Source organism: Clarias gariepinus, chromosome 17 (assembly GCF_024256425.1).
Source record: "Clarias gariepinus isolate MV-2021 ecotype Netherlands chromosome 17, CGAR_prim_01v2, whole genome shotgun sequence".
NCBI classification, from domain to species: domain Eukaryota; kingdom Metazoa; phylum Chordata; class Actinopteri; order Siluriformes; family Clariidae; genus Clarias; species Clarias gariepinus.
Genome location: NC_071116.1, coordinates 1,277,361 through 1,303,759, shown reverse-complemented (window position 1 = coordinate 1,303,759; position 26,399 = coordinate 1,277,361). Strand labels below are relative to the sequence as shown.

Sequence of the window (26,399 nt, the reverse complement as noted above, 5' to 3'; positions counted from 1 at the left end):
AACAGCAAGAAATCTTGAGAGGAACCAGACTCACCAGGGAACCCATCCTCATTTGGGTGAGAAAAGGTAGCAGGAATTTTATGCTGACATTCTGTGTGTTAGGCGGCTGGAAGAGACATAAGAGATGATGTTTAAGTTAACATGGAGTCCAGTTCAGCACCAGGATGAGTCAGACAGGTGCAGAGGGCAGAGTGGATCTGGGTCACTGGGAGCTCGGGAGAAGCGTGTGTAGATCCAAACCGTCATGAAGCAGAATCCAGCTGGAGCTGGTCCTTCTCTGGAGGCCTCAGGCTCCTCGCAGGGTTGGCCTCTGCCTACTGGACCTGGCACAATCTTCAGGTGCCTCGGGATGGGTGGAAAAATAAAGAAGAGGTGGGAAAGAATAGGTGTAGCTGCCGCTTATTACATTAGCAGGACTATATGAGAGTGTGCATTTAGATGTACTGGAGTACGAGGTTATGAGATGAATTATGTGTATGCCAGGCTAAAGAGATGTGTCTTAAATCCATTTCTGATCTGGGAGACGTTATCTGAGCCCCGAACATTATCAGGAAGGCTATTCCAAAGCTTAGGAGCTAAATATGAAAACGCTCTGCCGACTTTTGTGGACTTTGATATTCTGGGAACTACCAGAAATCCAAAGTTTTGTGATCTTAAGGAGCATGGTGGATTGTAACGTGTCAACAAACAGTCATTACTAATAGAGACAAGTTATGAGAGACAGGCATTACTAATAGAGACAAGATAGAGACATTACTAATGGAGACAAGATATGAGACAGGGATTACTAACAGAGACAAGGTATGAGAGACACATGCAGTATAAACAGAGAAAAGATAAAAGAGACAGGCATTACTAAGAGAGACAAGATAAAATAAATACATTACCTATAACAACAAGATAAAAGAGACAGGCATTACTAATAAAGACTAAATAAACCAGAGACATTATTAATAAAACAAAAAATAAGAGACAGGAAAAGGTAAAAGAGAGACATTACTAATAGAGACATAATAAAAGAGACAAGCATTACTAATAGCGAAAAGATAAAAGAGAGACAAGTTAAAAGACACAAGCACTACTTATAGAGACAAGATAAAACGGACAGGCATTACTAATAGAGATGAGATAAAAGAGACAGGCATTTCTATTAGAGACAGGATAAAAGAGACAGACAGTACAAGTAGAGACAAGATAAGATAATTTACTAATAGAGACGAGATATTGGAGCAAGGCATTACTAATAGAGACAAGATAAAAAAGACAGAAATTACAAATAGAAACAAGATCAAAGAGAGGTGTTACTAATTGAGATGAAATAAACGGGACAGTCATTAATAATACAGATGAGATAAAAGACGTGTTAGTAATAGAGAAAAGATAAATGTTAAATTAAAAACATTAAAAATAGAGACAAGACAGGCATTACTACTGTAAGAGATACAATATAAAAGAGACAGGCATTACTAATAGAGAAGATATTAGATACAGTTATTACTAATAGAGAGAAAATTAAAAGAGGTTTTAATTGAGATGAGATAAAAGGAACAGGCAGTACTAATAGTGCCAAGATAATAGAGATACATTACCTATAAAGGTAAAAGAGTTAGGCACTACTAATAGACACAAAATAAAAGTATATATTATATATAGAAATAAGATAAAAGAGCCAGATAGTACAAATAGAGAAAAGATATTTTCTAATAGAGACATGATATTGACGTAAGGCATTAATAGTAGAGACAAAATACATGAGACGGGCATTATTCATAGAGAGGAGATAAAAAAGTTACTAATTGACTAATTGTCAAAAGTTATTAAGTTACTAATTGAGACAAGATAAAAGGGACAAATATTACTAAGAGACAAGTTAAAAAGACAGGCAGTATAAATAGAGACGAGATAAAAGAGGCACCCATTACAATTAGAGACAAGCTTTACGGATAAAGACGAGATAAAAGGGACAGGCATTACTAAGAGAGACAATATAAAAGAGACAGACATTACTAATAGAGACGAGATATAAGACACAGTTATTACAAATAAAGCAAGATATAAGAGACAGGTATCACTAATAAAGAGAAAATAAAAAGAGTTGTTAATTGAGACGAGATAAAAGGAACAGGCAGTACTAATAGAGCCGAGATAAAAGCAATACATTACCTATAAAGACAAATTACAAATAGAGACAAGATATAAGAGACAGGCATTTCTAATAGACACAAGATAAAAGGGATACATTACCTGTGAAGTCAAATAAAAGAGACATGCATTACTAATAGAGACGAGATAAAATAGACTTATTACCTATAAAGACGGGATAAAAGAAACAGGCATTACTAATAGAGACAAGATAAAAGAGATACATTACCTATAAATCAAAATAAATGAGACAGGCATTACTATTAGAGACAAGATATAAGTGACAGGCATCACTAACAGAGACCTGGGTGTTGTGATTAGAGACAGGATACATTACTAATGCATTATAATACTAAGAGAAAGGCATTACTAATAGAGTCCAGATAAAAGAGAGAGGTTTTACTAATAGAGCTGAAATAAAAGAAAGCCATTTCTTTAAAGAAGGACATTACTAATCAAGACGAGATAAAAGAGACAGGCATTACTAATAGAAAAAAAATAAAGGAGAGACTTTACTAATAAAGCAAAGATAAAGTCGTCAGTCATTACTGATTAAGTAACCGCGAGTGCTGTGATTCCTTTGTATGAGCTCGTGTAAGAAAGACAGACCAGAGCAGTCCACATGAAAACACCTCGGGCATATAGTTCAGAATAAATACCGAGTAGAATTTACTGGTGATGTAAGATGGATCATTATCATTAGATCATCCATGTAATAGTGACGGGAGAGACATCACTAATAGAGAACAGATAGATTGATTGAAATTGCTCAGCTGTTTTGGTGTTTGTCATATTTTGTGTGGGAAAAAACAAAAACAGCATTGTGTAATGACCACACCGACACAAACACATAGAACATTGCTGCAGGCTCATTTGTGCTGTAAAGTTCCATCCGAAGTCACTCCATGTGCTTTAAGGGCTGATAAAGAGTCAGGAAATAAATCGTGAAATGTGTTGGAAGAAAAATTCAGGGACATTCCTGAAAGGAACTCAAGTAATTGATTGAGAAAAGGTGCACACACACACACACACACACACACACATCACCCTGTTGTGTCAAGCTGTCCACTTACTTATGAAGAAAATTGTAAACAAGCAGAAAATTACTGTCTGCGCAGCCCTAAATAAAACCCCGGGGCCGCGCGTCTCCTCACACATTACCGTCTTATTTTCCACTCCGCACTTTGGTGTCATCATTTTCCAGTCACTTTTTTTTTTTTTTACATCTAAAATAAGTGTGAAAACACAGGGTGTGAGACAGGAAAAAAAAAACATGATGGAGCTGTAGATTAAGTTTTTGGATCCTCCATCTTTTACTTTCTGTTTTATTCTGTTCTATCTGTGATGGAGGGAGTCTCCAGTGTCAGCGCTTTGTAACAGTCAGATGTAAAGCTGCTGTTATAACAAAAATTATTTCTATGTGTGTGTGTGTGTGTGTTTGTGTGTGTGTATGTTAACAGATATCCGAGATCGGCGGAAGAAGGCAGTCATGTTGTTCATCCACGGCGGTTCGTATATGGAGGGAGCAGGGAGCATGTTCGACGCCAGCGTTCTCGCCGCCTACGGCAACGTCATCGTCGTCACCATGAACTACAGACTCGGGGTTCTGGGTAAGTTTGATACCGCCGTGACCGACAAACAAACAAAATGTAAGAGAGAGAGAGAGAGAGAGAGAGAGCGTCAAGCAGACATACAGACAAAGAGAGAAAAATGGCAGGAGAGACACGGGCTAAAAATAGACCATGGGATTTTTTTATGTTCTGCAGTGAAGCTCTAAAATCATACAAAGAGATGATCATGATGCAAAATGGTCCCATCTCACCCCCCACCCCCCAATTGTATAAAGCTATAAACTCAGGGGCGGGGCTAGACATTGTCTTATTTTGTGATGTCACCAAATAATCTCCACCAATCCAATAGGCTGAGGTTACAGAACGATACGTGACGATTTGTTTCAGTAAAACAAACAAAAACAAACAAAAAAGCAGCTGATCTTCTAGAGAGACAAACCTCAGCTATCGGTTGGCGTCAAGACTAGCCAGGGTTCAGCTAACGTTAGTGATATTAGTTCTGTTTGGGGTCACAGGAGGTCATTTTAAATTTGCATATTCATAGCTCCTGACATTTTTAATGAGGTGTAAAGATGGACAGACGTCCCTCGGCTCGTCCCTCGGCTCGTCCCTCGGCTGTTTGTTAGGTGCATTCTGTATGCTGGTTTTCTGTAATTACATCACCCGTCTCTATTTTTCTCTGTTTTTTAAATCTTTCCTTTTTTCATCCTTTCCTTCCCTCTGTCGCTCCATCACTCCATCACTCCATCACTCCATCCGCACAGCCCCCAAGACTTGTTGATTTGTGAGTGCGGCCATCTGTTCAGACTAATTTACTCATTAACTAATTAATGAACTCGAGAGTGTGTGTGAGAGAGAAAGAGAGAGAGAGAGAGAAAGAGGGAGAGAGAGAAAGAGAGAGGTGCTTTCTTTGACCAGTTTAATCTCTGTCCTTCTATCCCTCTTTTTTAATCCCTTTATTTTAATTTCTCCATTCCACTCCCCTTCTGCATCTCTCTCTCTCTCTCTCTTCCTTTATCTTTCCTCCTCCCCTCCATTTATAACACTCAGTCGCTGCTTTTTTTTTAAACCCCCCCCCCCCCTTTTCCACCCTTCCTTTTTTAAATCTGTACGTTTTGGGGGAGGAGTTTGGACCTGAGCCAATCGACTTTTCCTCTATTTAACGATGCTCAACGAGTCTTTTATTAAATTTACAGTTTGTTAATATAGCGTTCTGTTCTTTTCTTTCTCGCATACAGAAGACGTCACTGTCTTTTCCCTCCTGACTCTCCCTCCGTCTCCATCTTTCCTCTTTATAACTCTCTCCCATCTGTCTTTTACTCTTCACGCTTCTTTCTATCTTATTCTCCATCCCTTTATCAGACGCGCTCTATTTGCAGAAACAGATTACCCTAATTAGCTTCCTAATTCCACACGAGACCTGTCTGCTTTATATATATATATTATATAATTTTTTTTTTTTCCGGATGCTACCAGCGTCCCCAAATTAGGATTCTGTGCCCCTGCGCCACTCTTCTCGAGCGTGTTCGCTTTGAGGCGCTTGTGTTCCTCACTTGTGATGTCGCCTCCAGACGTGTGATTACGAAGTCTAATTTAGAACTAAGTTCGAGGTGTTTGACTGGTTATGTTTAGACCTTGAACGCATCACCAAGGCAGCATGTGAAGGATGGAGAAAGGGGGTGCGTCCTGAAAGGACATTTATTACTCCTATAGTGCACTAGGTAGGCTGTAGAAGCCATAGTGATGGGATGAGGTGGATAAATGGCATATTGGACTCTGGGCGCATCCCAAATGGATGTGTGTTGGCCATATAGTCCACTTCGTATGATGCAGAAGCCAATGTCTATGGAGGAGGTAACTGAGTAAGTTCTATTAAGAGGTCCAGGTTTTGTCCCAAATAGATCTTATCATCACCCTGGGGCGATGGTGGCTCAGTGTGTTAAGGCTCTGAGTTAATGATGGGAAGGTCTAGCCCCAGTTCTGGAGACATCAGGGTTAGGGTTAGCAACAACGTTAATTGTCGCAAAGCATCTTTACAAGATTGAAAAGAGTTTGGAATGTGTGGGGACGTATGTATGGATCACAATTATCAGATTTTTCCTGGTGAGCTAGCCGAGAAAAACCTCCCTGAGATGGCAATAGGAAGGAACCTTTAGAGGAACCAGACTCAACAGGGAACCCATCCTCATCAGGGTGATAACGGATAGCAGGGATTGATCTGCACTCATACTGTGTGTTAGAAGGCTGGAAGTTCAGTATAACAGTTGAGGTGGAGAAGTTCATATGGAGTTCAGTTGGTTATTGGAGGCTCATGTAGACTGTAGGAAACTCCAGTCCTGAACTATCGAGTGACTGCAGTAACGCGTCCTCAGAGAACAGCTGTCTGCATCAGCCAAGGACAGGACCGTCTTCATGGTGAAGTGGAACCGTCCCCAGTCACCACACGCATCCCAGACAGACCACACCTCCATGCAATGGGATCTCCAACCAGAAGAGGAACACCAGGACGAGTCAGACAGGTCCAGAGGACAGAAGGGGTCTTGATCACTGGTAGCTCAGCAACCACATGTATAGCTCAACAGAGAGACAGGGAGAAGGAGAGATAACAGTTCTCTATAATCACAGTCGAACAACGTATAAGGTGAATGTATATTAACTGTAGAGTGCAAGCAGAGACTCCGGCAGGACTAACTATGACATCATAACTAAAAGGGAGACCCAGAAGGAAACACAGACATGAGGGGGAACTGGGATGTAAAGCAAACAATCACCTCACCGTCAACAAACCTGAGTGATCAATGAGAGTGAGGAAGACAGCATCTAAACATACCAGTTCACCATAATACTCTACGTCCATGAGTCCCCCAGATCTGCTCCTTTACCTAAGGCTAATCTATTTATAAAAATGCTAGACTAAATAAATAGGTTTTTAGCCTAGAATTAAACAACGGGTCTGAGTCCCGAACATCCTGAATATCATTCACCATGTAGAGTGAGGAAAGCATTCAATAGGTACTGGGTACCTGAATGTCAAATGTGAAACTGGCTGTGTTCCAAATGCATTTGTATTTTATATAGTGCATTATGTAGGCTGTCAGAGCCATTTCCCAGGCATTAGGAAGCTTAGCATTGAATGAGAATCAGACTGCTTTCCAAATGCATCTGTATTACTCATATAGTGCACTACGTAGGGTGTACAAACCATTTCGTAGTGAGTAGGATGCCGGATGCCAAATTAGTCAAATCTGAAAGAGATCCATATTGTTCATAGACATACTGCTGTATGAGACAGTCTGTAGAAGCCTGTAGTCTGTAGAAAATGTGCAGGGTGTATGGGTAGGTCAATGACTAATGAGACACAGGCTGCGTTCCAAACAGATCCGTATGGGTCATGTAGTTCATTATGTAGAGTGTAGAAACAGTTTTATTAGAGTAGGTACCTGAATGTCAATTGAGACACGGGCTGCGTTCCAAAGCAATCGGTATTGTCTGTATAGTGCACTAGGTGGGCTGTAGAAAGTATTTTATAGGGAATTAGAAAAGTTAAGTTAAGACTATGTCCTAAATGGACCTTTGCTGGTCATAAAGTGTCCTAGGCAGGCTTTAGAAAGTTGAAGGAACCCGGCAAGGTAAAGGCTGCGACAGTACAGTAACTTAGTGGTTAGCACTGTCACCTTGTAACCTCAGGGTTGAGGGTTCGATTCCCGCCCCAGGGTCTGTGTGCATGGAGTTTTTATGTTCTCCCTGTGCTTGATGGGTTTTCTCTGGTTTCCTTTCACAGTCCAAATACATGCTGATTAGGATAATTGCCATTTCCAAATTGCCTATCCCCCCTCATGCCTCCTGGGATAGGCTCCGGCCCACCCAGTCCGCCCACAGGACAAGCAGTATATGTAGAAGATAAATAAATGGCGGTTAAGACTGTGTCCCAAATCGACCTGTATTGGCCATAATAGACACTAGATAGGCTGTAGAAAGAATTTTATAGGTAATTAGGAAAGTTAAGTTGCAGCATGAAGTCATATTTTAAAAGTTAATGTAAGGTCTTGTGCCAATTCAACCTCTGTTGGTCATTTAATTCATTACATAGGCTGTTGTAGTATTTATGAATATACTGTACACTACCGCTTAAAAGTTTGGGATCACTTGCAAATTGCTTTGTTTTTCCAAGAAAACACATTTTAATGCAATTCACAAACAATTTTACCCATTTTACAAACCATTGAAGTTAGCCGTGATTCTGTAATGTAATGTTAATGGAGCGGGCAGTACAGAGTCCGGATCTGAACCCTATTGAGCTGTTGTGGGAGGAGCCTGACCGTATAGTACGGAGGAAGACTCTATCAAGCCAATCCATCTTGTGGGAGATGCTCCAGGAAACATGGGGTAAATCTTATTAGATTATGTTAAACCGCCAGAATGCCTATGGCCTGCCAGGCTGTAATTGCTGCAAAAGTTTTTTTTTTTTTGATGAAGGCAAAGTTTGAAAAACACATTCATCATTTCCATCAAAATCACTCACTCACTCATCTTCTATACCACCTAATCCTGTATTCAGGGTCGCGGGGACCTGGAGTCTATCCCAGGAGGCTTAGGGCACGAGGCGGGGTACACCCTGGACAGGGTGCCAATCTATCACAGGGCACACATACATATTCACACACTATGGGCAATTTGGGAACGCCAGTCAACCTAACCTACGTGTCTTTGGACTGTGGGAGGAAACTGGAGTACCCGGAGGAAACTCACTAAGCACAGGGAAAACATGCAAACTCCATGCACAGAGACGGGAATCGAACCCGGACCGTAGAGGTGCAAGGCGACAGTGCTAACCACTACAACACCACGCCGCCTTCCATCAAAATCATTATTTCTAATTATTTTGGTGTCAGCATGTCCGGTTCTTTTGCTATATTTTCTATTCAGACTAATTTTGTGTGTGTTTCCTTGGATAAGTTGGATACAGTTATCCCAAATGTGATCCCAAACTTTTGAGCGGTGGTGTAATAGGTAGCATAGAGGAGGAATTATTAAATACCATGTGGTGCAGTTATATTGGAAGTAGGTAGATGAATCCCAAATACCTCGGCTCGTGTCCCAAATGGATCACATGCTGCAGAAGATGTTATTTTCTGCCCTATATAGTGCACTTTTAATGGTAGTAGGGAACCAAATCCCAAATGCTTGTGCAGATAGAATTGCAAATAAACCAAATCGAATATGTCTCTGTATGATTCTGCCGTGAGTCCACACAGCCGTCTCAGTCTCAGTACAGCTGTTTGTTGATTTCTTAAGGAATCTGCACCAGATGTTTTAGTGACATTGTTACGCTATAGCGCTTTTACAGGAGAATGTTAAGGATATTAACATTTCTCTCTCTCTCTTTCTCTCTCTTTTATTTCTCGCTTTCGTTTCATCTTTACTCTCATCTCAGTAAAAACACAAAGGATGCAGGCTCGCAGTGGTGGTTAGTTGGTGAATATTTATGAGTTTGGCTCGGGAACGCTCCGCTCAGCGCTAAAGTTAGCAAGAGCTCCAACTCTGCAGGACGGAGGTGTAGATACAGACAGATAAATGAACAGAGCCTGTTAAATAATGGATGGATGGATAGTTGGATAGATGGATGGACAGTTTAAATAAACAGCTTCCTATAAAATGATGTAAGTACGGATGAACGGATAAAGAGAAATCAGTCTATCCATCCATCAGTCTATCCATTTTTCATTTATCCATCAATCTATCTCTCCACCCATCCATCCATCCAGAAAGAGGGTTTTAATCAAAAGGTTGCTAGGTGTTATAAATAGATAGACAGAAAGATTGATCAATTAATGAATAGGTGAATGATTGACTGGACAGATAAATTGGTGAATAGATTGATGGATAAATGGATGGAGAGATGGATGCATTGGTATATAGATGAATGGATGGAGGATAGATTGTTGGATTGGTGGATAAATGGATGGATGGATGAATGTATAATAGATGGATAGGATGGATTGATAGATGGATAGAATGATGGATGGATAAAAGGTTACTGGATAGATGGATAGATTGATGAATGGATGGATGGATGGATGGATGGATTGTATAGATGGAAACTTTGAAAAGTGGTCCCTATTAATGATAGATTTTTCTGTTATGGACAGATAATTTAAATAAAGTGTCCTATAATGAATAAATGGATGGATTAATGGAAAGAATGGGTGGATGGATGCATGATGGATAAATAAATAAATTGGAGTTTAATTTAAATAAAAAGTTCCATGTGATGGATAGGTAGATGTTGGATAAAAAAAAAAAGTCGCAATTCGGATAATTAAAAAACAGATCCTAGCAATAATTGGATGAGTAGTTTTATAAAACTGTGCCGATGAAGAATGGACACACGGACGGACAGATGTACTGTTTTGAATAGAAGCAGTTTATCTTCATGCACTTTTACGATTACGAAGGTAATATGAACAGTTTTAACAGAACAGCACAAGCTGTATAACACACACACACACACACACACACACACACACACACAGGCATGCACAAAAACGATCTGTCTGCCACTATATTAACCTTCTCTGGTGCTGTTTTGCTGCTGTTGCCTGGCAACCGACCACAGTCAGACGTGTCCTCCATAACCAGCGACGTCCAGAACACACATCGGTTTATTTTTTTTTGTAAAGATTAATACCATATTTTACAGAATATTCATCCGTGAACCCACGCCAATCCATCTCACCCCAGACCACCACACCCCACCACACAATGCCCCCCCACCCCCCTGCAGGTGCAGTGATTTATATTCATATAGAATAGATTAGTACATATGTCTGTGTACTAATCTATTATAGATAGATAGATAGATAGATAGATAGATAGATAGAAAAAGCTTATGTTAATTAAACAATTATGTGTTTAATCTACATAATTGAACAGTTGTAAGACGGTATCTGAATGCTCTCTAAGAGTGGCCAAGCTGTGAGTGATGCTCATGCATGTATGAGTTCAGGACTGCTTCAGGACATTTAAACATAAGCAGGACATTCTACTGAGTATTGGTCAGAGGAGTTGGTTTAGGACTGAGCCGTTGACTCTGGAGCAGGACGAACAACATCTCATTCAGCCTTAGGATTTAAATATGACTATGATGATTAAATTATTTTTGAGGTGTTACTTGATGTCGTTAACTATTAACCAGAATCTCTCCATCCATCTTTCTTGCTGGATGCTCCCATCGAGGGGTCGCCACAGCGGACCACACAATCCCCACACAACTTGGCACAGATTTTACGCCGGATGCCCTTCCTGACATAACCCTCCCATTTTTATCCGGGCTTGGGAACAGCACTGCATGCATTGGCTGGGTAATATAAGGGTGTGGACAATGGTGGTGGGGCTCGAACTCAGATCCTCAGATCCCCAAACCAACAACCTAGAGCCTTAGACACTCAAGTCACCATTAACCAGAATCCATAGTAATAAAATAAGGATACAATCACTTTACAAGCCACGTTGCTCAATTCAGATCGGATTTGCATGTCATGATGATTCACATTCATAATAACAAGTGATTTTTATCTGATGTAGACATGTCTGTACACCAATGAGAATCATCTTTGCTCATTTAAACACGTCATATTCGTGTGAGCCCTAATTCATTTCAAATAATACATGTGCAAACATTTTAGCAAAAATACGTTTGAGGTTTTGCTCTGCAGGGCGAGCAGTAAGTCGGCTTCAGAAGAAGGAAGAAAGCCAGACGCCTCACTTTAGCTAGTTGACGCATTGACGGTGCAGACTGTCATCTGTGGGCACACTACACATGCACAGAGGCAAAAAGTCAGTTGAATTCCGATCTGCCCGTTCTCGGTTAAGTCACATGACCACGTATCGGATGTGTCCGACCTAGGACTACCACTGAAAGTGACTCAGTTCTAATCTTTTCGAACTGCAGAGTAACACACTCAGAGGACAGCGCTATCCGCTCCTTCCGTTAGCGTGAGCTCACAGACGCCTGTAGAGCCGTGATTAATGTGGGAGCACGAAGTACCTCTCATCACGCCCCTCTGAAAGAGCTCGGCCAATCAGCTCTTTCTAGACCTCCAGATACAGCATTACCCAGGAATCGAACTCGCGATCTCTGGATGATAAGACGAGCACTTTACCACTGCGCCATTCAGATTGAAATTTAAGTAATGTGTCCTATTTTTTTATTTTTCGCTGCATCTAGATAATAAACCTCAACAAATGTTCCCTTTCGCTCTGTCTCTGCTAGTTCCTCAATAACAACATCAAGAAACCGAACACAAAAGAATATACCAGAACCAGAAGAAAATGAAACACCAAGTCAGGGGAATAAAGAACGTTCTTGATGTCCATCTGCCCCATAGCATCTGAGAATCCGTTCCTTTATTTAGCATAGCAGTGCAGCTAAACCCAAGCAAAGAAAAGAAAGACAATATGTTGGTTTCTTCGTAAATTAGAAATCCAGTTAAAAAAAACAACAAAAATGAGCCTAAATCAGAGCCTTGAGGGACACCAGATTGCATTTTTTAACACTGCATACCCATCGAGTGTGTATTGTGGTGGGTTTTTTGTGTTTATGTGTCAGTACTGAAGGTAAAGTAAAAAGTGCTTCAGTAGCACCAGGATTATAGGACTCACATTTCCTGCTTTTTTCCCCTCTTTCCGTCTTTCCAACGCGCGCACACACACACACACACAGCCCTCACTCAGTCTCAGATATTAAGGCAGGCAGGACGCTTTTAAGCTTTCAAGTCTATTTTTGTGCTGTTTTTGTATCCTCCTCGCTTTCTTCCTCCATCCCCATTTCCTTCTCTTTCCCTTTTCATCCTCACTAAAAAGCTTGTCTTTCCTGTAGCGCTCTTTTTTATTCAAAATGTTCCCCCTCTTTTAATTCGTGCAGCATTGAAGCAGACATAAGCTGTGACACAGTTGCTCTAATTTAATTTGATTTAATATTTTAAGACATTATCGTAAGAGCGCCATTTTTTATTTGATTTGGAGCTTTGTATTCACGCTGGACCGCTAACAGGAGCTGTTTTTATTCTATCGGTTATTAAACGCTAATGTGATTTATGTATTAGCAAGCGTTCATCATTCGGAGGTAACGCATTGCCGGTAAAGTGCGTTCTGATTGGCTGAAAAGCAGGAGAAAAAAAAAAAAGCTTGAGGACGGAGTCAGGGTCGGAATTAGTCACTTATACAACAAGAAAATTAATGTGTTTAAACCTGCCGGTAAATGTATTATTTATTTTAGAAACAAATCATCAATGTTTGTGGTCAATTTGTGTTTTTATGTATTTTTCATCTGTTATAAAATCATAAACATTCCTTGGCTCATGTACAGGTTTCCTAAGCACTGCTGATCAGGCGGCTAAAGGGAACTACGGCCTGCTGGACCAAATCCAGGCTCTGCGCTGGCTCAACGAGAACATTGGCCATTTCGGGGGTGACCACAAGAGGATCACTATCTTCGGCTCCGGCGCTGGAGCGTCCTGCGTCAACCTGCTCATCCTGTCCCATCACTCGGAAGGTGAGTCTCATCATTGTCATTACCATCACTACCATGATCATCATCACCATCATCATAACCATCATCATAATTATCAGTATTATCATCAACACTTTCACAAAGATCAATACCACCATCATCACCACCATCACAACTTCATCGCCACTACCAACTTTACCACCACCAAGATCAACACCACTATCATCACCATCATCACTTGCAACACAACTATTAATATCACCACCATCATCTCCCTCATAGCTACCATAACCATCATCACTACCGTCACAATGACCATCATCATGACTACAAACATTACCACCACCATCTCCATCATAGCTACCATAACCATCATCACCACCATCACAACTTCATCGTCACTACCAACTTTACCACCACTAAGATCAACACCATTATCATCACCATCATCACTTGCAACATCATAACCATCATTATAACCATCATCATAATTATCAGTATCATTATTAACACTTCCACAAAGATCAATACCACCATAATCACCAACATCACAACTTCATCGTCACTACCAACTTTACCACCACCAAGATCAACACCATTATCATTACCATCATCACTTGCAACACAACTATCATTATCACTACCATCACCTTTATCGTAGCTACCATAACCATCATCACTACCATCACAATGACCATCATCATGACTACAAACATTACCACCATCATCTCCATCACCATCATCACTACCATCACCATAATTATCAGTAACATTGTCCAAACTACCACTGTGATAATCACCACTATCATAACCATCCCTACCATCATTACTAGCATCATCACCACCATATTCACCACTATCATCACCATTATAATCACAACTACCAACACTAACATCATCACCACAATCATCACTACCAACATTACCACCACCACCACCACGATCAACAGCACTATCTAATATGCACACGTTCTAATACGTTATAGTTTCCATAGTAACAGCTATTTGACAGGGGCGTGTACGGTAATCATTAATCAGATCAGAGTCACTGTAAATGGAAGGAGTCTCCAGTGCCAGCACTTTGAATCAGATAAAAACAGATGTTCTTTAATGAATGAAAAGTTGTTGGCAGACTGACATTGTGTAAGAAGAAGAACTCGCGCACACACACACACACACACACACACACACACCACTGTTTATTATAGCACTGGCACGTGAGTGTGTTTGTGTTGCATTCAGTCGTAGATACATGATGAGCCTGTTTGTTAGTGTGACTGACAGTATTGTGTGTGTGTGTGTGTGCGTGTGTGTGTGTGTGTGTGTGTGTGTATGATGGAGATGTACACTGAGATCTCACAGAGTTCTGATGCAGGTTTTATAACGAGAAAGCGTGTGATAAAAACAGACGGGTGCGAGACAGATCCATAACGAGGAGCATGTAAATATGTGTGTGTGTGTGTGTGTGTGTGTGTGTGTGTGTGTGTGTGTGTGTGTGTATGAAGAGAGAGAGAGACAGAAAGAATGATGCATTCAGCTGCATCTGAACTGACTCTTAATTGATTTCATAGGGACAGGAACTGAAAGGGGGGAACATGGTGCTGTGTGTGTCTGTGTGTGTGTGTGTGTGTGTGTGTGTGTGTGTGTGTGTGTGTGTGACAAAAAGCGAGCGAGAGAGAGAGAGAGAGATTAATGTATGAGACTGAAATTAATAATTAATAACCAAGTCTTCAAATGCAAATGTGGGAACACGACTGCTCTTGACACACACACACACACACACACACACACACACACACACACACACACCTTCAGCATCTCATTTTATTATATTATAATCTACACATCATTGATATTTTTACATTATGTGTAATATTTTATACGTGTATTAATAAATACATACGTACTTGTGAACACATGTGTACTGCAGTGTGATAGAGCGCCCCTTGGTGGTGGCTGCATGTATCGCATCATTACAGCAAAACCCATTTTTAATATACTGTGATCTTATTTATTTTAATTTGACGCGCAGCAGCGCAGAAATGCACCTCGTCTTTCCTTTCTCATTAATCAGTTAATTAATAAGAGTTAATTATGTAAACGGAGAAGCATTTTAATAAAGCAGTGACGTCACACTGAAACAGGAACGGCATGTATATTTCATTTTCTCGACCATGCAGTCTGTGCGATCTGGGTCATCGTGTGTCATGCATATATTATTGTACATACACAGATTTAACCCTGAGACCGTGTGTGTGTGTGTGTGTGTTTTGCACTTCATATATCATGGCCATTATTTCTAATGCATTCATACACTACAGTTTAAATGTGAGTTTTATGCATCTCTATCTCTCTCTCTCCATCTCTCTTAGCACACACACACCCACACACACACATACACACACACCCACACACCCACACACACGCTGATGTCATAAATCAGTCATACTGACACACAGCCTCAGCTGTGACATTGCGGATTATCTTTCGCATGAGTGAAATAACACGTTCCTCTTGCCTGTTTGCCTTAATGAACATCCAAATTAATATGTAAATGAGTATGTAGATGTAGGCCGTTTTAAAATGCGAATAAATTACATTAGCACCTGAAAGTAACTAGTACAAAAGTAAACAATTAATATATGAGTAAATTATTGATGGATAAAATTAGCTTTAGCTGTACCGATTATTGATTATTTTTGACCGGTTGCTATGGCGATACCGGCGCCATTACGCTTTCCTAAGGTTGAGGCAAAGCAGCGGTCAGGAGAGATACGATTCACCGAGAGGCAAAGCCGAGTTTCTGAATGGAAAGAGCAGAACGTAAACTGCGGTTTCATTCTTTTTGTGAAATTTACTTACATGATGGTGGACCAGTGAGTTTCTCAGGTTTATAAGCCAGTGCTATCTCAAAAAGTTAGAAAATCTAACAGCCTCCGTCATGGAGTTCATCAGTGATACGTGTGGTGTGTCGTGTTTCGAGAGAAATCCTACACTTGTAACAAATAATGTAACGTGCTTAACATTTAAGAATAAAAGCAAGGTTTTGTCTGAACATGGCTCAGAACTCGCTTTTTCAATGATCTTTAAGATTCATACCCTGGAGGACCCGAAACCAGTCTCAGAAACATTTCTGTCTGTATATCTGTCCGTCTGTCCAGCCGATTTCGGTACAGCACCACGCAAAACTGGATGGACAAAATATAAACAGACTTTGCCAGAAATTAAACCCAAATTCAATCTAAATGTTGAGCAGAAGTGAAGTTATAAGCAGTTCTGTGCCAGATTATAAACAGGAAGCGCGCTGTTGCGTAGTCATGTTGGATCAAGAAGGGGCCGTCCCCAAACTGTTCCCACAGAGGTGGGAGCATGAAATTGTCTTGGTGTTCTGAAGCATTAAGAGTTCCCACACCGGTTCCAACATGACTGCGCACCAGTGCACAAAGCAAGGTCCATAAAGACATGGACGAGCGAGTTTGGTGTGGAAGAACTTGCCTGCACCGCAACCCGATAGAACACCTTTAGGATGAATTAGAGCGGAGACTGCGAGCCAGGCCGTCTCGTCCAACATCATGTCTGACCTCACAGATGCACTTTTGGAAGAACGGTCAAAAATTCCCATAAACACACTCCTAAACCTTGTGGAAAGCCTAACCAGAAGAGCTGAAGCTTTTTTAGCTGCAAAGGACCAACATCATATTAAACACTATGGATTAAGAATTGGATGTTACTCAAGTTCATATGCATGTGAAGGCAAGTGAGCGAATACTTTTGGCAATGCAGTGTATAAAATAGACAATCATGTGTAGAGGTGTTTTGATGAAAAATATACTTTTGTTCATAAGAAAGCTCCAGGAGAATGTTTTATTTTGGAAGTTAGAATGTATAACATGATCAGAAACAATTCTTAGTATTAGGGTTATTAGTGGGAAGTTAGAAAAACTTTAACATCCAACAAATGTCTAAGGAACTTAAAGAGTGTACTACGCTTTTATTTTTAACTTTTCTGGTCTCAGGTCTGTTCCAGAGAGCGATTGCCCAAAGTGGCTCTGCCATCTCCAGCTGGTCCGTGAACTACCGCCCGCTCATGTACACTAAGATCCTGGCCAAGAAGGTGGGCTGCAGCTCCGGGGACATGGCCAACATGGTCAGCTGTCTGAGGAGGAAGAGTTTCCGAGAGCTGGTGGATCAGGACATTCAGCCTGCGCGCTATCATATCGCATTCGGTCCCGTCGTCGATGGAGACGTGGTTCCTGACGACCCCGAGATCCTCATGCAGCAGGTCTCACTAGCTTTAGACTTAACCTTATCAAGTGATCGTTTATATCCTTGCAGTAGAGATGCCAAAATGTACAGTTTAAAAGTAGTATCTCCAGTTGTTGACACATTGCTAAGGGAGATACGTGGAGACGACATGATGTTTAAGCTGAAGCAGCTGTTAGACCAAACTCAAATTAAACTGACCCAGCAGAAATGCCAGTTAAGTGAAGGGGAAAAGATGTGAAGGGTTCACATTTGCAGTAGCTTTCAGTTTGTGTCAACTTCATCTAGGTGAACTTTGAGGTCTTTTTTCTCTGCCATATTCAGGGAGAATTCCTAAACTATGACATCTTGTTGGGGGTGAATCAAGGAGAAGGACTGAAGTTTGTGGATGATAGTGAAGGAGAGGACGGAATCTCAGCTGCCACCTTTGACTACACAATATCTAACTTTGTGGACAACCTTTATGGATACCCAAGTGGTGTGTGGTGCAACACATAAATAGAAATATATATATATATATATATACTGTAAATAATTACTGAATCTAGACAAATAAAAGTGAATATAAATGTTAAATACAACTCTCATTGTTTTTTTTTATCTTTTAATTTCCCTGTTTCTCTTCCTCTGTCTTTCCTTCTCTCTCCTTCTTGGTTAAGATATCCTTCGTGAGACCATAAAGTTCATGTACACTGACTGGGCCGATCGCGATAACGGAGATATGAGGAGGAAGACTCTGCTTGCACTCTTCACAGATCACCAGTGGGTGGCACCAGCAGTGGCCACAGCCAAGCTGCACGCAGAGTTCCAGTCACCGGTTTACTTCTACACTTTCCACCATCACTGCCAGATGGAGGGGCGACCAGAGTGGGCGGATGCTGCACATGGGGATGAGATTCCCTACGTCTTCGGGGTGCCCATGGTGGGTGCTACGGACCTCTTTCCCTGCAACTTCTCCAAGAATGACGTGATGCTTAGCGCTGTCGTCATGACCTACTGGACCAACTTTGCCAAAACAGGGTCAGTTCATTATTGTTATATTGAATCATAATGAATTATATAATATTTACTTTTATATTATATAGCTGCCTAGTTTATTGTAGCTACCTAGTTGCTTTAAACCCAATCCAGTACTGTAGTTAAATTCAAACTCAAATCAGGAAATATGAGATATACAGGTCCAGCTATGGTACCCAGTGGGAACTTTAGAAACAAGTAAAAAACTATTGTAAGGCGGAGTTTACACCATCTGAAGACCTCAAGGTGGTGAAGACCTGAGGAGAATCAAGGAGCGTTATCACAACCATGGACAGGATGACTGGATATTGGTAAAGTTCAGGGCCAGATTTAGGACAGAGCTGGACAAGCGCTAGAGACGGGGACTAAGAAATACACAAAATAGGTAAAGGATGAGGGACTAGAACTTGATCTGAAGCTTAGAGAGGATGAGTGGATCATGAGCTGACTTTGAGTAGAGAGTGGGAAAGGAACTGGACCAGACACAACACACTACATCTCGAAAAGTCTTAAGACAGGAACTGGGATTAAAACAAGAGTCAGACTCAAGGTGGGGTCCACATCAGGGCTTGAAACAGGGACTGGGATTAAATAACAAAACCAAGACGATGACTAGGAGGTGCCATTATGGTGTGCGTAGTGGTTAGCACTGTGGCCTCGCTGCAGGGTTAGAAGTTTGAGTCCCACCTCATGTCTGTGTGTATAGAGTTTGCATGTTCTCCCCATGCTTTTTTAGTTTCCTCCAGGTGCTCTACCTTCTTCACACAGTTCAAAGACATGCAGATTCCCAAAAAATCCCAAATGGAATCCTCTCCAATGTGTACTCCCCCCCATGCCCTAAGTCTCCCGGGATAGGCTCCAGGCCCCCACGATGCTGTACACAGGATAAGCAGTATAGACAATAAATGAATGAATAAACAAAGACTAGGAATTGTCCACAGGAGTTGATCACATACTCAAACTAGTCAACCCTACTGTAACTCATTTTACCTTTCAGAACTGTCTATGGAATGGTTGATTATAAAATGTTTACTGCAGTGTCGTTGTATGCCGGCTGTCATTGTCTGCCTGTTCAGCAGTTTGTTGCAATGGATTTGTTCTGGTTCTTCCAGAGACCCAAACATCCCTGTTCCCCAGGACACCAAGTTTATCCACACAAAGCCAAACCGCTTTGAGGAGGTTGTGTGGACCAAATTCAGCTCTAAGGACAAGCAGTACCTTCACATTGGTCTGAAACCACGCGTACGGGACAACTACCGTGCCAACAAGGTGGCCTTCTGGCTCGAGCTGGTGCCGCATTTGCACACGCTACACGAGGAGATACTCGGGTCAGTTACACCCAATTATAATGAGCTGTTTGCCTATTTCAAACGATAGAACCCTAATGATTAAAAAGCTTTTTTCATATTTTATAAAAACACAGAAACGTTGATTAGAGTGTAAGAAAATATACTATACTAATCGTACTTTTATTAACAGCACTCCCAGTGCAACCCGCTTACCACCACCTGGCGGCGTCCCCCACAGACCTGGCTGGAAAAATCCGTTCCTGAATCCAAATCATCCAGGCACGCGCCAGCCCTCGGTTTCCTCCACGTACCCACCGGATACAGAGTCGGATCCAGAAGGTTCGGAGCGTCCACGCATATCTCCTTTCCCAGAGGCAGCACGTGACTACTCGACGGAGTTGAGTGTAACAGTGGCGGTTGGTGCATCTCTGTTGTTCCTGAATGTCCTGGCATTTGCGGCGCTCTACTACAAACGTGACAAGCGCCACGAAATGATGCTGCTGCAACAAAGGCGACGTCATCGCCGCCTCTCGCCTCAGCGCGGAGCTGCTGGTGCCCCGATTCCTGCAACAGCCATCGCCGTGGGCAACGACCTGGAAGAGGAGCTCATGTCCCTGAGGATGAAGCAGCAGAGGGCCGAGTTGGACCTGGAGCCACTTCGATGCCCGCCGGATTACACGCTGGCACTGAGGAGGGCACCTGATGATGTGCCACTCATGATGCCCAGCACCATTAGTGCCATGCATGCCTTTAATACATACCCCCCTGCTCCTGGCCACACCCCAAATCCTGGCCCTGCCCCAGGGTCAAGCTCTAGCTCTGTGCATACCAACAATGCTTTGCATCAGCACTCGACCACTCGTGTATAGTACCTCGCCAAGCTCTTAGCACCCCTAAGGACTACCTGCACCATGATTTGGTGCTCTACAGAGGTTACACATTTTGTCCAGTTCGGGAATGTCTAGGTCCAATCCTGGAGTTCTGGAATCGGGCACAGCTTGGTGATATTCATGCTCGAAGGTAAACCAAACCGTACCGGACTCCAGAACTTCAGGAGGGGGATTTATTAACTTGTAGCCTAGTGGTAGAGAGTCAGAGTCACTGGATTCGTGTCCTTCTCAGAGATCTTGAATCGTCCAGATGCCTCGACTTCCTCCTACTAGACCATTTAAAGACTTGGAGAACTGAAAACCTTTATAGACATCTACAACACATCCTTGGTCTCGGTTAATCCCTTCAGTCCTAGTTTTCTCTCTTTTTTTTCGGAAAACTGAAAGTTTTAATATAAAAAACCGACAAGGAACCACTCAGTTGGCCAACTCTCCCTCAACCTTCTCTCTGCAATCTTCTGTTTTGTGTTCTTTTTAATCACGCTTGCTGGGTTGCGTTTTTCTCTCCATGCTTTCTTTTCTTTCTCGTCTTCTTCATCTACTGCAAAACTCTGCTTTTTGCCTAAACTGAACTCTTTTATAAATCGAGAGAACCTCTGTGTAATACGTACTATCAAGAACCTTGCGAGGACATGAGCGAGAAAAAAAAAAGAAAAGATTTGAATATTTAGTTTTTACCAGCATTTCTGTGCCAAGTACTGTGATATCCATCCGATCAGACTCTGAGTTGAGACCCGGATTGGGAGCGCATACAAGGATCGCGTTCGTGGAATTTAGAAGAAGTCACTGAAAAGTGCCAAACCCTTGTTTGCTTTTGTTTTCTTCTCTCTCTCTCTCTCTCTCTCTCTTTTTCTCTCTGCCCCCACATATCCTTCTCTTTCTCTCTGCCTCTATTTCTTTTGCTTTTGCACTGTTGCTGGTTTGGGATGAGATTTGAAACTATACACATAATATCTATATTAAAGTCTAAATATAGAATTATTTAAAAACAATTATATCTTGTTTGTTCTCGGGGAAAATTTGCATGATTTATTTTTTAAAAAACAGACACGCGCACGAGACTCCTCGTCTGGTTTTATTATTATTATTATTATTATTATTATTATTGCTGTCCTTTTTTTCATGCTCTCTTTTTTTTTTTTAGTTTTTAATGTCTCCGCTATATTGTGCGCTTCATTCTGAGAATATTTTCCTTCTTTAGAGACTATCAGAAGCATATCAGGAAAAATGGAAACTTTCAAAAATCAAAAAAAGGATGTACAGATCCCTTTCTGTTCATTTATCAAAAGGCGGAATATCTCGGAACGCTGAGCATCGAGGAAGGACTTACGGCCCTCCAGCATTCCTCCATCATCTTGCTTTCTCCTGTATATTCCACTGCATTGAACTCGCACAATAAGGAACGAGATTGAGTTTTTTCTCTTCTTCTCTCCTAATCTTTGTTCCCGTCTGATTTCTACCCTCGTGTGCAGTCAGGGTGCTAAAGAGACCGCATGGAACCACAAGGAATCCATGGACAAGGATCCAAAGTGGACAGAGAACTGGATACTGGTTGAATGACTAAAACGCTAACCGCGACCGATGATGCAGCTTAATCTTCGTCCTTCATTGCTTGTCTCATCATCATCATCCTCGTCATGTTTCTGTTACCGTCTCGTTTCTGGGAAACAAACACTCAGCGGGCGGATGGATATAAAAATCTCGAGGGAAACTAAAAACAAACAAACAAAAAAACAAACAAATCTACAAACTGTAAATTTTTTTTGAAGTTGTATGAGATGACACGGTCTTTGTAAATATTCTGTTTCGTTGTTTGGGTTTTCAGGTGAACATCCGAGCGACTCTTTTGTGAGAACAGGTGCAAGTTCGGTTTCTTTTATCTCTCAGTTTCCCGACTGTCTTTCTTTCTTTCGTTCTTTCTTTCTTTAGCACGGAACATACACGCAATCCTCCCGAACCTCTGCGTTCGACCGCGCCGACGCGACACGCAACACTTTATCGCGGACGCTTTAACACATCATCGGCGCTCGGTGCTCAGGGTTCAGGAGGAGGAGTGTAAACTCTGTCTCGTGTAGGAGCCTGAAAAGCACAGCTGCTAAGTGTCATGGCGTCTGGTCATGTGACCTCGGGTAGACTCGTTCCACAGGGTCACATGACCTCGGCAAAGACATAACGCAGGGTCACATGACCTAAGCAATGAGCAGGAAAGAATTATCTTCACTGTCGAGAGAAAAGCTGATGATGTCATGAAGTCTACTGCTTACACTTTCTTACCCACATCTTTTCAATTTATTTCTTTTCCTTCTTCCTTTCATTTTCTCTCTGTTGCTTTGTTTCACTTCCTTGCCTTTCTTTTGTTTATTTTTTACTTTTTTTTCTCCATTTATGGTAATTTTTTTTTCTTTCTCTGATCTTTTGTTTTTTTTAATCAGTTTCACTCTTTATTAGTTTCTTTCATTCCTCACCTTTTTCTTTGCTTTCCTTTATTTTACACTGTTCCTTCCTCGCTCTTCTTTCTTTCTTATTAGTTTATTTTTTCCTTATTTTATTATCTCTCTTTTTCTTTGTCTGTTGCTTTGTTTCACTTTCATAACTTTTCCTTCTTTCCCTTCCTTTTCTCAAATGCATGGTTTTTATTCCATTTGTTTATTTTTTTTCATTTCATCCAGTTCTCTCTCTCTCTCCTCCAACCCGTTCTTTCACTTCCTCTCTTACCTTTTCTTTCCAGTCTCATCAACAAAAGATTAGAACTTAGTTGACAGTAAGATTTTCATCTTTTTGTCATTCCTGATTGACTTTTGCACCTGTGTGTGCGTGTGTGTGCGTGTGTGTGTGTGTGTGCGCGCGTCTCCTGCTGAACCCGAAGCGCACTGATGATATTTGAAGCGTCCACAATTAAATTTACGTTTCTTGATCATCATTGCTTGATTTGATCACATGACACTGTGTGATCCTCGCCCGACCCCGTTACGTTTATTGAGACTGAATCCTCATTTCAGAAATAAAAAAGAAAAAAAGAATTAAAAACTGTCCATATTTTTGTACAGAGGGAGTGAGAGGCAGCGGACAGACTCACGAAGCACACTGTCACCAGATCTCACGGTGACCCTCTCGTCTGCCCTGGCTGTGTGTGTGCGTGTGCGTGTGTGTGCGTGTGTGTGTGTGTGTGTGTGTGTAAAACTGTGGGGGGAGGGGGGAGGTGGAGGTTAGAGATATATTACAGATATTTACTAAGCGCACCTGCTCTAATATTAACGCTGGGTCGCCAAATATACACTTGCACCTGTTGCTTTTCATTTTGTTCAGTGGCAGCGACTCGGGACGAGAGGAACGGGTTTGGGGGGAAAGCGGCGTTCATATTTCTATTTCATATAAAGGCTATTACACACTGTATGTTGTGTATATGAACTGGAGAACATTAAAAGACGTTATAAAACCTACGGCGGTCTCAGAGTCCTTACTTCATGCTACACAACACCCGGCTAACGTAGCCACCGTAGCTACCGTGGTCTCAGTGGAAGCCTCCGGCCGAGTGATGTTGCCGTGACTCAGTGTCAGTTTTATCTCGGACCTTGTCGTGTCTGTAGTGTGTGTGTGTTATACAGACTCAGAATCTCTTTGAGGAAACACTGCTGCTGCTCTAGTGCACTGCGCTAAACTGTGTGATTTATACGGCTTCCATTACTGATTATCTGCGTTAGCCTCTTCACTGATGGACTGTGTTCAAAAAAGACTGATCCCAGTGTGTGTGTGTGTGTGTGTGTGTGTGTTTAGCTACCTTTTAGCTACATATAATATACCTTTATTGCTGAAAGATGGTTGTAATACCATATCAGTCCTCCAGGGGGGGTGTTTATTTAACACAACACATGAGTTCTTAAGGTGGAATTTTGTATTGTGAAACACATTGTCCCATAGGAAAGAATGTAAAATGCAAATAATCCGTGCGAGCCACCGAAACAATTTTACCAATATTACCAATTTTCAACACTATAATCATATTTTTATCAAAACATTTAGAAAAGATGTTGAGTTTCTTAAGTTAAATATAAAATAAATAGACATTAAACCTAACTTAACCTTAATTTATGATGGCTCTCGTCAACGGCTGCCAAACTGATATATAAACACGGTGAAAAAAAGAAAAAAAATTAAAATATAAACGGACACAGGATTAGAAAGAGACCGTCAGACATACGCGCAACTTAGCCGGCGTTCGGTTTGGCTCTGTTTGGCTAAAAATGCTTCGTATGCCCAGACAAATTACTAGCAAATTTTCAAGATGGGAAGTTTGTATGCCGAGGTAGCGCTGTATGTTGATTTGGACATTGTGGTGGTAATTAAAATCTTAAACTTTGAAACAATTATTTAAGTGTTTAATATTAAGTGCAAATTTAAAAACTTTATTTTAAAAATTTCTCATTTCAATAGTCAAGTCATTAACACACTGCTAATCTGTTAATATGCTGTTAGCGTCATTTCAACACTCCTAAGTTGTCCAGACACTGTCCTGTGAAACCAGAACTGAATGTCTTTATTTTGTAGGTAAGTATTGTGTAGAAAGTCAGAAAGTGTTGCTCTGATGCAGGTGTTTGTCAACTGACGCAAAAGATTTAACCTACTTTATCTTTGACGCTACGCCTCCTGGGTCGATTCAACAGTGTGCTACGTGTTACTTTAACACCATGAAGGTTAGTTTAAAACCGTAGATATTCCTATGACACTGATTATAGTCGTTATATTCAATACGACACTTTATTAACAACGAGTGTGCCTTAAATTCAACATTTAGGGGAGAAGGTTAGTATTGGGACAAGTTAGTATTTTTATTAGGAATTTTAAAAGTTCACTTTTTTGTTTTGTTTTATTTTTGAACTAAGGGAATTGATTTGTATTGTCAGGACACCATGCTAGCCACTGATACTAGCAAGTTCTTCTTCTTCTTCTTCAAGGTTTCGTGGTGGTTAGCAGCCAGCCTGAAGGTGCATTTCTGCCACCTGCTGGACTGAATGTGAAACTGTAAATTGACAAAAAAAATATCGATTCAATCCTCCCCTATAAACCAGTCTTATTTAAATATCTGTTGTTTTTAATGATGTACTTTCTATCATGTATCTGTATCGAGATTGGTTTCATTCAGAGCCATTATAAGGTCCTACCTTTGTTTGTTTTATTTATTTCATTTTACCAGCGCGTGGTTAATCGTTTCTGCTTCTTTGCAGTGTGTGTGTGTCTGTGTGTGTGTTCCACTTTCTTTATATGATGTTTGTCTGTTGTGTAAAGATTCTGATTTAAGTCCTGAGTGTCCCAGTCTCAGGCAGATTATGATCACTTCCTCTGTCTGGTTCCCGCCCCCCCGTTTTGTCTATGGCTTCTCGTTTCATGCTGTACGTCACTAACTGTGTCACCATCACCTTTGTCTCAGCCCTCTTGCCAGATTTGGTTTCTATGATCTTTTATTAGCAATTAGCACACTGTATTGATATTTTTTTTTCTCTCATCTCCCAATTGCATTCCAGTGCTATTAATATTCCTATATAATATAAACAGTTTAACAGTATACGCTGATAATTGAGCTGTTGTTATCTTTTTAACCGCAGACTGTTAAATGAAGCTGTGCGATGAAGAATGCTGCACTTGTGCGTCTTGTCTCAGGCTCTTTTGAGCCGTCTATAAATATAATTAGTTTTCCAATACCTCCTACTGTAATGTGGTT

General features: G+C 41.1%; 1 protein-coding gene across 1 annotated transcript in view; it reads left to right on the top strand.

Annotated features, from left to right (window-relative positions):
- The window catches only part of nlgn2b (neuroligin 2b), a 75,057-nt gene extending 51,942 nt beyond the window's left edge, over positions 1 to 23,115 (top strand). Inside the window, exons 4-10 of the mRNA XM_053476111.1 lie at positions 3,603 to 3,752; positions 13,081 to 13,266; positions 17,241 to 17,506; positions 17,812 to 17,965; positions 18,147 to 18,507; positions 19,617 to 19,832; positions 19,984 to 23,115. Coding sequence (XP_053332086.1) covers positions 3,603 to 3,752; positions 13,081 to 13,266; positions 17,241 to 17,506; positions 17,812 to 17,965; positions 18,147 to 18,507; positions 19,617 to 19,832; positions 19,984 to 20,662 — 2,012 coding nt within the window. The 3' untranslated portion in view covers positions 20,663 to 23,115. The remainder of the gene's footprint in view (positions 1 to 3,602; positions 3,753 to 13,080; positions 13,267 to 17,240; positions 17,507 to 17,811; positions 17,966 to 18,146; positions 18,508 to 19,616; positions 19,833 to 19,983) is intronic.
- The last annotated feature ends 3,284 nt before the right edge of the window (positions 23,116 to 26,399 follow it).